The 12,992-nt window shown below is 44.8% G+C and overlaps 2 protein-coding genes across 2 annotated transcripts; both read right to left on the bottom strand.

Annotated features, from left to right (window-relative positions):
• Positions 1-544: 544 nt before the first annotated feature.
• HOXD10 (homeobox D10) lies at positions 545-3,016 on the bottom strand (the record flags this gene model as incomplete). Its single annotated transcript, XM_084264729.1, has 2 exons — positions 545-822; positions 2,275-3,016. 2 exons carry the CDS (start codon positions 3,014-3,016, stop codon positions 545-547), a joined length of 1,020 nt encoding a protein of 339 aa, XP_084120855.1.
• Positions 3,017-11,274: 8,258 nt separating this feature from the next.
• Positions 11,275-12,725, bottom strand: HOXD11 (homeobox D11; the record flags this gene model as incomplete). Its single annotated transcript, XM_084264334.1, has 2 exons — positions 11,275-11,510; positions 12,119-12,725. The coding sequence occupies 2 exons, from the start codon at positions 12,723-12,725 to the stop codon at positions 11,275-11,277; spliced, it is 843 nt and encodes a 280-aa protein (XP_084120460.1).
• Between the last annotated feature and the right edge of the window lie 267 nt (positions 12,726-12,992).

Here is a 12,992-nt window from a genome sequence, read left to right as displayed (position 1 = left end):
GAAATATTCCATTTTACGAAGGACAATCTCTAAGTTCATTTGCGAGGATAGTTACATTATAATGTGCTTCTTTTTCCCCCCACCCCCAAAGTTCCCCCCCCCCCCTTTATTTTCTTAAAGTATTGTATGTACTCAAAACGTTATGGCCCGTGTAACAGCCCCACATAAATACCATTTTGTTAGTAAAAACATGAAAAAGTCACATTGTTTGGATGTTCGACAGTTCCAATAAGTTAAGACCAAATGATAATATTCAATAATAGTTACCCTGCATTACGATGAGAACAAAAATAAATTACACGTGCTAGGTTTTATATATACTCATCATAGTAATACATATTCACTTGCAGCGCTAAAAGAAGGACGAAGAGTCACATTCTATCAGAGAAAAAAACCAAAACAAAACCAAAACAACCAACCAAAAACAAAACCCAAAACCAAAACAAAACTGGAAAATGCCGGGTTTTGCCAGAGTCTCTCCTGCCTTTAGCAAGTGGCGGTGCTGTGCCCATTCCTCACGGGTGCCCCCCCCCGGGGTTAGGGTTTAAGAGAAGGTCAGATTAGCGGTCAGTTCCCGGATTCGGTTCTCCCTGCTCATCTTCTTGAGCTTCATTCTGCGGTTTTGAAACCAAATCTTGACCTGCCTGTCAGTGAGGTTTACGCTCTTACTGATCTCTAGACGGCGCTCTCGAGTGAGATACATATTGAATAAGAACTCTTTCTCTAATTCCAGTGTTTGGTGTTTAGTATAAGGACACCTCTTCTTTCTGCCACTCTTTGCAGTTAGCCAATTGCTCGTTGGAGTATCAGACTTGATTTCCTCTATCAAAATCAAAGAAGAAGAAGAAGAAGAAAATAAAAAAAAATACCTCAGGCTGTTAGAGTGTACCCTTGGCCATGACCCCTCCTCTGCAGTGTCTGGCATATATGGTTGATGTGGGCATTAAGCACGGCTCGGGTGAGGCGTGGGCACGGAGAGGGGACCTGCTGCCAGGCTGGGCTCGCCCGTCCCCACACACGGCACCCTGCCTGGGGCCGCCCCGCGCCCCTGCCCCTGGCAGAGATGGGGGCTCTCGAGTTTTCAGCTGGCGTTCAGCATTTCGACAATATTTAACCTGCCGTCAGCCCCATGGCCGCATTTTAACGGGGTTAGCCTCGCCATGGCCGCCTCGGGCTCCCACGACACTTGCTACGAAAATATCCCAATTGCCAAATACCCTCGCAGTGTATTTTGAAGCAGGTTCCCCCCAACCCACCCCCACCTCTCCCCAGCCATCAGTTGAATTACACCAGTACACCTAGAAGCAGGCATAGACGTTTTTTCCAGCCAAAAATGATACACAAGAAATTAACACCCTCTGCCCAGGATTTGATTTTTTTTTTTCATTTCCCTTTCAGATTTTTTTTCCCCCACCAAAAACAAATCTACCCCATATCAACCTAGACCTGGGCTGTTAAATGTAATTCAGATAAAGAGACTCTCCATGCACACATAGGGTACAAATCGACCTAGAGGTTGCAAAGTACATTTTGATATGAGAAAATTTCCCGTTTTGGGATTCTTCGACACACGCCGTTCGGAAGGAAGGCTTTAGTGCACTTTTAAAGGGGAAATAAAATCAGATTGCCACCATCTTTGGTTTTCAAAAGCATTTCGAAATACTGTTGCACTTTTGGAGACCAACCCAAGGTTATCTAAAGCACCACATTGAAATAGTCCACCTTCGGACCAGGCAGATAGCGGGCTGCTGCTTTCATTGTGCATTTGTTTCCAACTTTACCCAGCCTGGTAGCACCTATTCCTCACCTATTTTAATAGGATCGTAATTAACTTTAAATGCAATCAAACAGCAGTAAGGCTCGGTGAGAAAAAAACATAAATAAAAATAACAATAATAATTAAAAAAATAATCAGCAAAATATTACGAGAGAAAAGTTGAGCTGGTCGTATTTTACAACCTCCAGACCTGCTTTTTTAGAGGTATGGGGCTGCTTTTGGCTGCTGCGGCGCATTAAGGAGCACACGGCTACATTCCCCGCATCACAGAGGCGGTCTGCATGCACGAGAGAGGCAGATCTCTACAGAAAATCTTTGGACCCTTTTGTGTGGCATTTTTTGCCTGCCAAAATCTTCAGAGACACAGCACCTGCAGCCCGATACTCCTTAGCATTAAATGTGACGGCTGTGATGCTCGTTAGTATATTCGAGCGTGCTTTATGGTGCTGGCGTGTTGGAGTTACACCACGGCACGGCTTAAACTCGGTAATACAGACCTTTACTCTCCTTCTCCTGGACTTCTGGGCTGGACACGGAGCCTTCGGGCAGGCAGCTCCGCTCGTCTTGCAACGTGGACTTGGGCTCGGGACTTTCCACTTGAGAGACTTTAGCGGTGTTGTCTTGGTTGTTCGGGTTTTCATTCATTTTCTTTTCCAGCTGAAGTTGAGCAGATATCTGCGGTTTGGAGCTGCCGCGAGGGTTTAACTGTAACATTACAGTTGAACTCGTTTCAGGACTATTATTGTACTCTTGGGTTTTCCCAGTGGCGTAGGTCTGGCTCAGTCTAAAATATCCTGGGACGGGAACCTCGGGGTTCTCAATGGGGCATGATTCAGACACCAGCCTCTGGTAGGAAGGGACGTCTGCAGAAATGAGTTTGGATCTCTTATCGGAATACATGCAGCAATTGCTTTCTTCTTTAATATTTGTAGTGAAGGAACAAGTGGGGACCTGCTGTGTAACAGGTTGCTCTATTCGACAAGATCTGTTCGGGTCTGTCCAAGTGTCTACTTGAGGTATATAAGGATGTACATTCATACCCATATTTTGGTGATTAACTTCTCTTTTAGCCAGAGACGGAAGGAGTCCACAGGTTTGCATCCCATACGTCCCAATGTCTGTGCTAGGTGGCATATACATGCTGGCGCTGTTGGAGTAGAAACTGTCACTCCTGCACGCACTGATGAGAGAATCTACTAAAAAAGTATTAGCGGCAGGAGAGCTGTTGGGAAAGGACATTTTGGGGCGGAATTTGAGGAAGAGAGATTGTGTCCTTTGTAGGCTGACATCTCTAGGAAAACATTCCCGTGTAATTGCGGATGCCTCCGCGCGACCACATGACAGCCGGGCCAATGGCAGCGCCCGCCGCCCCGCGCCCCGCCGCCCCGCCGCTGACGCGCCCCGCCGCGCCGCCCCGCCGCGCCCCGCCGCGGTCAACAGCGACCCCTAGGCCGCCGCGCCGGCACCGCACCGCACCGCCCCGCCGCGCCCGCCGCCCCGCGCTGCGGCAGCCGGCCCGGGCCCCGCCGCCCCGCGCGGCCACCCCCCCGCCCTCCCTCCCCCACTACCTTCCCCCCATCCCCCCCCCGCCTCCTCCCCGCGCCGCGCCGCGGAGCCTCCGCGGGCGCGGAAGCCCGCGGGTGGCACGGCGGGCGGAAAGACGTGCCTTCCCGTGATGGCTCCTGTAAAAGCCCCGCTTCTGACAAGTGCGGGGACAAAAGGTTGCGGGATTTATTAATGCGTATTAAGGAGAATCAGGGGCGATCAATAAAAGCCTCATCTACATTCTTGGGCTACTTGGTAATTTTCTTGCTTCTGAAGCTTTTTCAAGAGTTATACCCTCTGTTGCCGCGCACGGGAAGATATTTTATTAACAAATCAATCGAGACTTTGTAAAGGATAAGATTAATAGTTAAGATTTAGCATAATGGCGTTCGCGTTATGAATTATTGAAAATTATACTATTGATTTTTTTCCTCGCTGCTAACCGAGAAGGTCAATTTTTGTTTTAACACAAATCGTCAAATATTAAAAGCTAGACTTTTGTCATAACTCGAGTTTTATAGGGAGGCTACATTCCTAAAATTATTTTACAGTGCTCTCTCCCGACCGCCTGGGAAAAAAAAAAAAAAAAAAAAAAAAAAGTGGGGTTTTCACTTGCCCTGGAAACTGAAAGCACCATAAAGATAATTTCTCCTTCTGTAGTTGTGCTCATTAAAAGACATACAGAAACTCATATCCACACTGCAACTCTTCGAACAACTTTTTCTTTTTTTCCCCTTTCTTTCTTTCTTTCTTTTTTTTTTTTTTTGAGAAGAGAGACAAATGCACCTATATTATTGTATATAAAAAATGCATACCGAAGGCAACAGAAGCTGTCTACACGGCAAATCAGATTTTTCCATTCCAAAATTTTGAACGTGTTTTACTGTTTTTCTCCCCACTTCGTACCCATATTTACATCCGAAGCTATTACATTTTAAACAGTGATGTTACAAACTGTTTATTACTTTTTTTCTTGTCATTTTTTCTCCTTTTCTTCCTTTCTCTTTTTCTGTTTTCTGTTTTGTTTTAATCTCTTTTTCTCTTTCTTTCTTTTTCTTTTTTCTTTTTTCTTTCTTCCTTTTCTTTTTCTTTTCTTTTTTTTTTTTTTTCCCCAACTGTTCTCAAACTGGAGTATTTCTTATCTGGGACTAATGCTGTCAAGGACTCTCACTAAGACAAAGTGAACTTGTTGATAATTTTTTGTTTCGGATTCATCTGCTTGTTTATTTTGGGCCTTTCTGCCACCAAAACGCCCTTTCAGATCCCCAAGAGCGGACACAGCACGTGAAAGGGGGTTTTAAAAAATTTAAACACATCTTTCGCACAGCTGAAAACATGCGTTTTCCACCAGCGTGGATCTGAATTTCCCCCTGTTTCCTGGCGTTTGGATGTTTTGCACTTTACCGTACACTTTACACTGCTGGAAACAATAACCCCATTTAAAATTTCGCTGTGGCAATGAGACAGACCTTTTAAAACCTTATCGCAGCTGTTCAAATACAACATCATTGTCAGGTTAAGAGCCGGCGTCTTTTATAGCTGCACAGTCTCCAGCTTCTGGGTTGCCGGAGAGTTTCAATATTACCTTCGTAACATTCGCTGCTTTCAAGATCTTTTTCGCAGCATCCCCTGCGCCTGGCGCAGCCCCCTGCCCTCTCCGGGCACGCTTCACCGCCACCGAGGGTCGAGCAGAGGAACGGGCGCTTCGGCGAGACGTCTCTCTAAGATCATTATCAGAGCCATTGCTAAGATTTGCCTGAGCCGGGAGAGAAGCCGCGGCGGAGCCCACGACGCTCCTTCCGAGCGCGGCATTCTCCCCCCACCCCCCGGCTTTCTAGCAATTTCCTCTTCTTCAACAACAGCCCGGACAACCCACAGAGTTTAAAGAAACAAAATACTATTTTCCTTGACGCAGTTTAAGACTCGACTGTTAAATCTAATCAGGAATTTTATGCCCATCAAATGGCTCTTTCATAATCTTTATTTACACTTTAAGAAAAGGGGGTCCCAGAAATATCCCGGCTGAAGTATGAGCCCAGAGGTCTGCGGCGGGTTTCGCCCAACAGTAAAGTTAAAACAATCAGCAAATGCTGAGCTGCTTTCCACGCCAGCCCCGCTGGTGCTGGGGAAGCTGACTTCTTGGCTCCTGATTAGACATGAGGGCTCTTTGATATTTTTTCTCCCCCTGCCCCCCTTTTTTTAATTGAAAATATTAATTTCTTGCATGTCACACTACGCGGAAACTCAGATGATGGCTGTGATGATAATCATTTAAATATCGTATTCAGGTCTGGCAAAACAGCTTCGTAAGACCCTTCGCTCACGATAAATCATGAGGGTTTTAAAAAACGGGCAGCAATTTTTTATTGAAAATGAACAGTAGGAAAGTTTAAGTTTGATGTAAATAGAAGTTGAATAAACATGCGAGAGCCACCGGGGAACTGGGGACTTAGGCTCTGGGCATTTAATGTCACTCTTGTTTTAAATCATATTAAAATGGAATCAAGTAATTAACATTAATAAATAAATCAATATTGTGCAATAAATGAGATATACAATCTACATTAATATAAAGGTTTTGCTCTCAGAGCCTCATATTTTTCCCAACGAGGGGAAAAAAAAAAAAAAAAAGCCCAACCAATGGGTCCATGCAGATGTAAATTACTGTTTGTAATAAAGCATAGGTGGACATTACAGTTTTCTCCTCTAGCAAATGTCAGGGCTAAAAACTTGAGGTTACCAGACCTGGCAGCAGGGCTTAATTTTCAATGCCTTATCTTCCTAAACCTTATTACTGGTGATATGATTTTTTAAATTTTTTTTTTCCCTCGGCTGTGCTGGGGACTCTCATAGTTGCAATTTGCTGTGTTTGTGTCTCATTATGGGAGGGGGATGGGAGAGAGGTACGAAAGAGGCTAGATATTTTGCAGATGCCTTCAGTAACAAAGGTATTGCGAAAAACGTCTTAGTTTAAAAACCGACTGTAACCCGGGAAGCTTTTAGTAAAATTCCTTTCATTATACTTGATTCCAGCATTTTATTTAGGGTGTCTTTAAGCGCGCGGGTTGTATCTTTTATGCCACGTTGTTATATTGTGGGGAGATTGGAGAATAGTTTTATTTAAGGGGGGTAGGGGATGTGTGTGTGGGGGGTGGAATTGGCTATGATATCGTGTCCTTTCTTCCTCTAATAACGCAACTGTCACGTTGCCCAGATCTCTATGTGCCATATTTTCATAGAAAGAGTCGGCGTCTGGGCTGAGGGTTCGGATTCCCTGGATTTTTTTGACCGAGGGCGGGACACACACACACACACACGCACACACCACACACAAGACAGACTGATAACACTATGCCTTTTCCTAAATATGAAAGCTTATGAAATAAACAAAATAGAACGCTGGCCGTTTCTTCAAAGGTGTTATTTCTGAGCTTGGGGAGCGCACGGTAGCACTGTCTGTACCCCCAGCTTAGCACGAAGCCTCAGCCCTTCCTCTATTGTATTTCTATATTTCTGTGGATATGGAAGTGCTTATCCGGTATGGCAAGATTTTAGCGCGTAGATTTTAGCGCCGGTGCAGCCCTTAGCCTCGGTATTTGTTTGGGCTGCACGTTTGTCTTTCGGCAGGTTCCTGCCGTATTTGTATTTGAATCAGAAAATAAGTAAATGCCTTTTTCGTTCTCCTTAAAGGACAAGACCAAAGACATTTGGAAACAGCTCACAACCTTTTCTTTTTCTTTCTTTCTTTCTTTTTTTCTTTTTTTTCCCTAAAGGAATAAAAAAGGGAAGAGAAAAGCGTAAGAGCAAAAAAATTATAGGCTGGCACAGAATCATCTGATTTACACGATGAGTCAAAAAAGAAAGCTGCTGGTTTATATTCTTGAATGTGTACATGTATAATTATTTTTTTTAATTAGCAACACATCCTGGCTCCCATCACTCGTTCACATTCGCTGAGATCGGCCTCACTGTAATTGCGAGGGATTAAAGCCCCTCGGATGACGAAGCCTCATGGGGTTGGGGTTGGCGTGGGCTCTTAGCAGGAGCACTCTCATGCCACGAAAAACAAACAAACAAGCACAAAAACTTCGCTAAGCGTTTCCCTCTCGAAATGAGTACCTTCACCGAGAGATCAGGGGATTTTCCTTCGGGCTCCGACCGCGCCTGCAAGGGCTACCTTTGGCGTCAGGGATCCCGAGGATTTCAGATTGTACAATGCCATTTTATGACGGACGGAAAGGCTATTTCTAGGAAACTCTTAACAATGAACTTCTAAAAAAAAAAAACAACCCAACAACAACCCAACCCCCCCCCCCACCACCACCAAAAAAGACCCCAACAACTACCAGACAAAGTGCCAACAGATGCTTTCACGAGAGATGGGACTTTAAAAAAGGCGGAATATGGCTGAGCCAACGTGAAATAGATTTCGGTGGATTCTGCAAAGAAGCAGAAAACAGCGAAGCCCTTTCTTTCCTCAGATTCTGACCAAAAATGCGTGCTGGAGGGGAAAAATAAAACAGAAAACCAGAAAAACGGAACATGCCCGGTCATTGGAGAGCGTCCAGGAAATTCATAAGCTTCGCTTTAATTTTCTAATCTCTAGTTACTTTTTAATAGATCTCCGTAGTATTTTTAAGGGGAGGGATTTCATTCAGCAGTGCCTTGGCAAGGTGATGTTCGGATATTAAAAATGTCTTCTTTTTGCTTTAGTCTATGTTTGTCTCTCTTAAAAAAAAAAAAAAAGAAGGAAAAAAGCACTCTCAGGGTGTAACGCTAGTCTCGCCTTTAAATAAAATACATCTTGAAAACTATGCTTTCTGTAGAGGTTTGTTTAAGTAAAGCCTCGAATAAGAATCGAAGATAAACCGTGGAAACGCATGTTTTTTATATTAGTTTTGTTCCATCCACGTTAAGGCTGTACTTAAAGAACTAAATAGATTTTCGTTCTAGGGAACGAATTCTGAATATCACTGTTTTTTTATTATTTTTCCCCTTAAAATTATGGGGTTTTTTTAAAGCTCAGATGCATTATAAAAGATTACGACACCCACCCCTACCCCCTAACCCCCCCCCCCCCCCCAAAAAAATCTTTTAAAGTAGCATATTTCTCCAGCACGTCACGGTTATGGGTTATTTGTTTAATAAATCTTTTTGATGCTTTATTTTCTCATTTGGAAGGCCCTGAAATCTTATCGTTACTTATATATTAGATATTTTATTAGCAGTGGAATTATTATTAGGGGGGAAATAGACGTGAGCAGCAGGGCGGCTGCGGGCATTACAGCACATGGGCGCGCCCTCCTGTGGCCGCGGGCCGCGCAGCACCGGGAATTTCCTCCTCTCCCAGGCTCCTTCTCCTTCCTCAGCTCAATTTGCTCCCAGGCATGGGGTTCTTCCTTTCTTCTTTTTTCTCTCTCTCTTTTTCCCCACCTTTTTCTTTTCTTTTCTTTTTTAAACAGAAACTTAGAACTGCTATCCTTGAGCGTTTATGCAAGATGAATGCAGGGGTGGTTCGGCTACCCCGGCCCTCTTTCGCGGTGTCTTAGCATTTTAAAGGTGTAATAATCCGCTAAACCAGACTGTTAAAGCACTGCGGGGAACAGAAAAATCAAACGACTGGTTCTCGCCCTGTGGATTAAGGCTCGGCAGAGACAAGAGAATTTTGCGATAAGGTCAGGCGAAACGCTTTGAGAAATTCCCCGCGACTCTGCGCATTTCTGATTAATGGGCTTTGTAGGGAAAGGCACATCCACAGAAAAGCTGCACAGAAACACCGCCTTTCTCCCTGAATTACAAAGCATTTCCTACAGCCCGAACAGTATTAATATTTGAGTGAAAAAAATCACAATTTGAATTTTTTTAGAGCTAAAAATACCCCACCAACACCCACAGGGAAAAAAAACACCAACCCAAAGACAAAGATAAGAAAAGAAAAAGGAGTTTTGATGCGAATTCCCGGGGTGCGGATAAGAAGGGCGAGGGGAGCGGGGAGCCCGCCGTGCTCAGGCTGGCGGCGACCGGAGCGGGGAACGCTCCCCGCACGCCACGGAGGGCTCACCTCGACCCAGCTGGGATTTTCTCTGCGTTATGATGCATTTGCTAATATGGCCAGCTATGCGGTAATAAGTGTGTGTGTGGTTGTGCGTGCGTGTGTGTGTGAGAGAGAGAGGGAGGGAGACAGAGAGAGTGGGTGGTGGTTGAAAATAACAGAGGAACCTTAAGGCGCCTAATTATTCAGAAAGGTTAAAGGTGATGACCTTGACATTTTGGAAGTTCAAAGGCATACACTTATGTTTTTCTTGCTAAAGGGTTTTAAATTTTTTTTTTCTTAGTCATGCCTCCCTCCGCTTCCATTTCTCTATTTTTTTTGAATTCTTCGGCTTTTCCTGACTTATTTGGGCGCTTTTGCCTTCCCTGCGTGCAGCATAGCGACAGCCGCTTCGTCCTGCTCAAAAAAAAAGAGGGGGGGGGGCAAATTCTTTTCTCACTCCTCGCCTTTATTGCACATTGCGGAAATCTCTTTTTCACCCACCAGAAGGTGTATAATATAACCCAATTAAGCTGTTTAGAACCTCGGGTTTTATGGTGTTGTCTAGACAGTTCAAGGTTTTGTAAACAGCCCAGCCAGGTCACGCAAGATAAAGCGGCGAGGAGCGGAGCGGACCTCCGCCGGATGCCGGCCCCCGCGCAGGGCCCGCCGCGGCCGGGGCTGCGGGCTGCGCTCCGGCCAAGCACCGCGCTCCGCTCTCCCTGCCGGGGGATGAGATTTCAGAGATTCACCCCTCTGCCTACAACGTATCTTTTTATTTCTCTGGGTTTTCTCTCTCTCTCCATCCCCCCCCCCCCCCTTTTTTTTTTCTTTTTCTGTTTTTTGCTTTTCCTGCCCCCGCCAGTGCCAATTGTTTATAGCTCCCTCTTGTCTGACTCGCCCTGAGCCCTCGGTCTTACTGCCTTGCTCTACGCTAACAAGTAAACAGTGATTGTCGTTGGGGATTCTGGGCTTCTGGGGAGCCCGATCGGTTAAATAAAAAAAAAAAAAAAAAAAAAAAGCCTTTTTTTTTTTGTTGTTTACAGCAATTGCAGCACCACCAGAAGTGATGGTCTGCAGACAGCCATGTTGGCTCTGCCTCACAGCGAACAGAGAAGGTTACACGCACCTACAAAAGGAGAGTTAAGCATCTAAGCTCTCATATATTTTAAATTAATTTAAAATAACCCGACTAGGCTTCCTCACGTTATTATTTAACTGAACTTGGCTCTAGCCCGGGAAACGCTAGGATCCTTTGGAGATGGAAATCCATACAGTGCAAGGAAGTTATAACCTTAACTTTACTAGAAACCATTTATTCACATGAAAAAGACAGTGGCCCATGCTTTCGGATGACAATAGAAACATATATATATATATTTTATATATAGCGAACGTACATTTACCATCTCTTAAATAAACCGCATTCACTTAAAGGGAGGAAAGTGTTATCCTAGCTCAAAAGCAATAACAGAGCCCCCCCTCCCCCGAACTCAATGAATTGTAAGCAAAAACTACCAGACACACTGCAGGTCCTTTGCTGGTACTGTGGGAGAGGAAAAAAAAAAGCACCTTTGGCGAGAAACACTCGAAAGTGGACAGTTGGATTTACCCTAGTTTCCCCTTAGCAGGAATCTGCTCCGCCAAGCCCTGAAATCTCCAGTGGCCATTCAGTGTGTGGAGTTGCACATGAAAATGAAACTTTGAGTTCCGCAGGGTGGATGTGTCATGTAAACCAATTTACTTTTGCATTCAGATGGCAGGTCAGAGAGACCGGGATAATCTTTGTTTTTCTGCTTTCTTCCTTTTTTCTTGTTATCTCTTTGTGGGTGTTTTTTTCTTTTCAACGCTTTCCCTTTCTTTTTCATTCTTTTCTTCTCTCTCTTTCTTTTTCTTTTATTTTTTTAATTATTTTTTTTCCTCAAAACAAGGGATTCCCAGTGAAATATTGAAGTCGATCTCTGTTCAGTTTCTTTTCTTTCATCCTTCGATTTTGAAACCAGATTTTAACTTGCCGGTCAGTGAGGTTGAGCATTCTGGACAACTGCAGTCTTTTCTCTTTGTTTATGTACACGTTGAAGAAAAACTCCCGTTCCAGTTCTCTTATCTGATATTTGGTATAGGGACACCTCTTTTTCCTTGATCGCTGGGGAATTGCTGAAATTCAAGAGAGAAGAAACTGATTTATGCTGCTGCTACAAACATGCTCAGCTAGGAAGAGATCAGAGACTTTGACGATATCCCATAGTCTGGAAAGCAGCCCTCTAGCAGTCAAAAAATATATATATTCCTGGGGCTTTTGCTCTCCGGTTGACTTAGCAAAAAAAGCGAATATTTCCCAACTTCTTAAAAGAGAGCACTTCGGGCAATACAGAGAGATATTTAAATGGGCTGGAAAAATTCCAAGTTTCTCAAACTCCTCTCACCCACCCACCACCACCACCACCCCCACCCCCGCCCCAAACAAACGAAGATCTTAAGCTCTAAACCGAAAGCAGCTCTGAGAGCTACCTGTGAAATCTCCCCCTATCTCCTCCCCATCTACCCCCCGCCAAATCAACAATTTAATAACAATTAATATCCTCTTCCAAGAATACCTTAAGCCCACCTAAATTGGTTTCCTATCGTAAACACGCTTTACAACGGTAAAGGAAATCTTATAGGATATATAAAATCCTTTGGATGCTTATAAAATTGCACATAAAATGCGGCTTGACAAAGTGTTGGCCTTGTACTCTTGCCCCCAATTTACTACTGATACCTACCTGAACTGTTGCTCTTCTCTGCAACAGCCTCACCAGAAGGGGAATCGGTGTTGTTTGCTGGTGTCACTTTCTTCTCTTGGCTGGAAGGTGTTTTACTGCAAGTGCTGTTCTGGGCTTTCAGGTCTCCCTTGTCCGCGTCCCCCTCGCCCTCGGAGTGCTGCTGGTACGGGGGTCCGGGGGCTGTCTCGTAAAACTGGTCGAAGCCTTGCGGCAGGATGCCGTTCCTCCCCACCGAGCTGTAGAAGTTGGAGGCGGCGGGAGACGGTCCGTGGTGGCCGCAGACAGGGTCCGTTTTGAATAACATTTCCGTCCTCCTGTTCGCGGGCTGCAGAAAGTCTCTGTGCATCACCTCTTCAGCTGAGTAATAGGGAGCATAACTGCCCCTGTACTGCCATTTGCCGCGCTCTAATCCGTATTCCCTGAATGCTACTTCGCGCACAGGTTGGACATGAGGTAAATTAGAAGAATAAGGAAAAGTCATTTGACAGGACGACGATTGCGACAAAAAAGAGGGTTTCGTCGAGAAATCTGAGGGTGAGACGTAATAAGCGCACCCTGGCAGATACATATTGGATGTGCCGTGGCTGCAATCGTCAAACTCAGTCATGTCTTCCTTTTTGCGATTGCAAGCAACCAGGAGGCTTCAATGCATTGAACAAGATCCATCTATTGCACAAGAGGGTTTGGACAGGATCAACTAAGAAAAAATCCCCACCGTGTGCTGACGTGCAATTCATCTTGATTGATTCTAGTGGTAATTATGTCACGTGACGCGATGTAGAAATGTCCTTATATCTATATCAGCCCCTCGGAAAGGCTCCTAAGATCTCTCCAAAGAGCCCTCCCAGCACGGAGAGGCGAGCGCAGCGTTTGT

Source organism: Gallinula chloropus (genome assembly GCF_964237585.1).
Source record: "Gallinula chloropus genome assembly, chromosome: 5".
Classification (NCBI taxonomy): domain Eukaryota; kingdom Metazoa; phylum Chordata; class Aves; order Gruiformes; family Rallidae; genus Gallinula; species Gallinula chloropus.
Note: the sequence above shows the minus strand (reverse complement) of the source record. Positions and strands in the feature narration are given on the sequence as shown.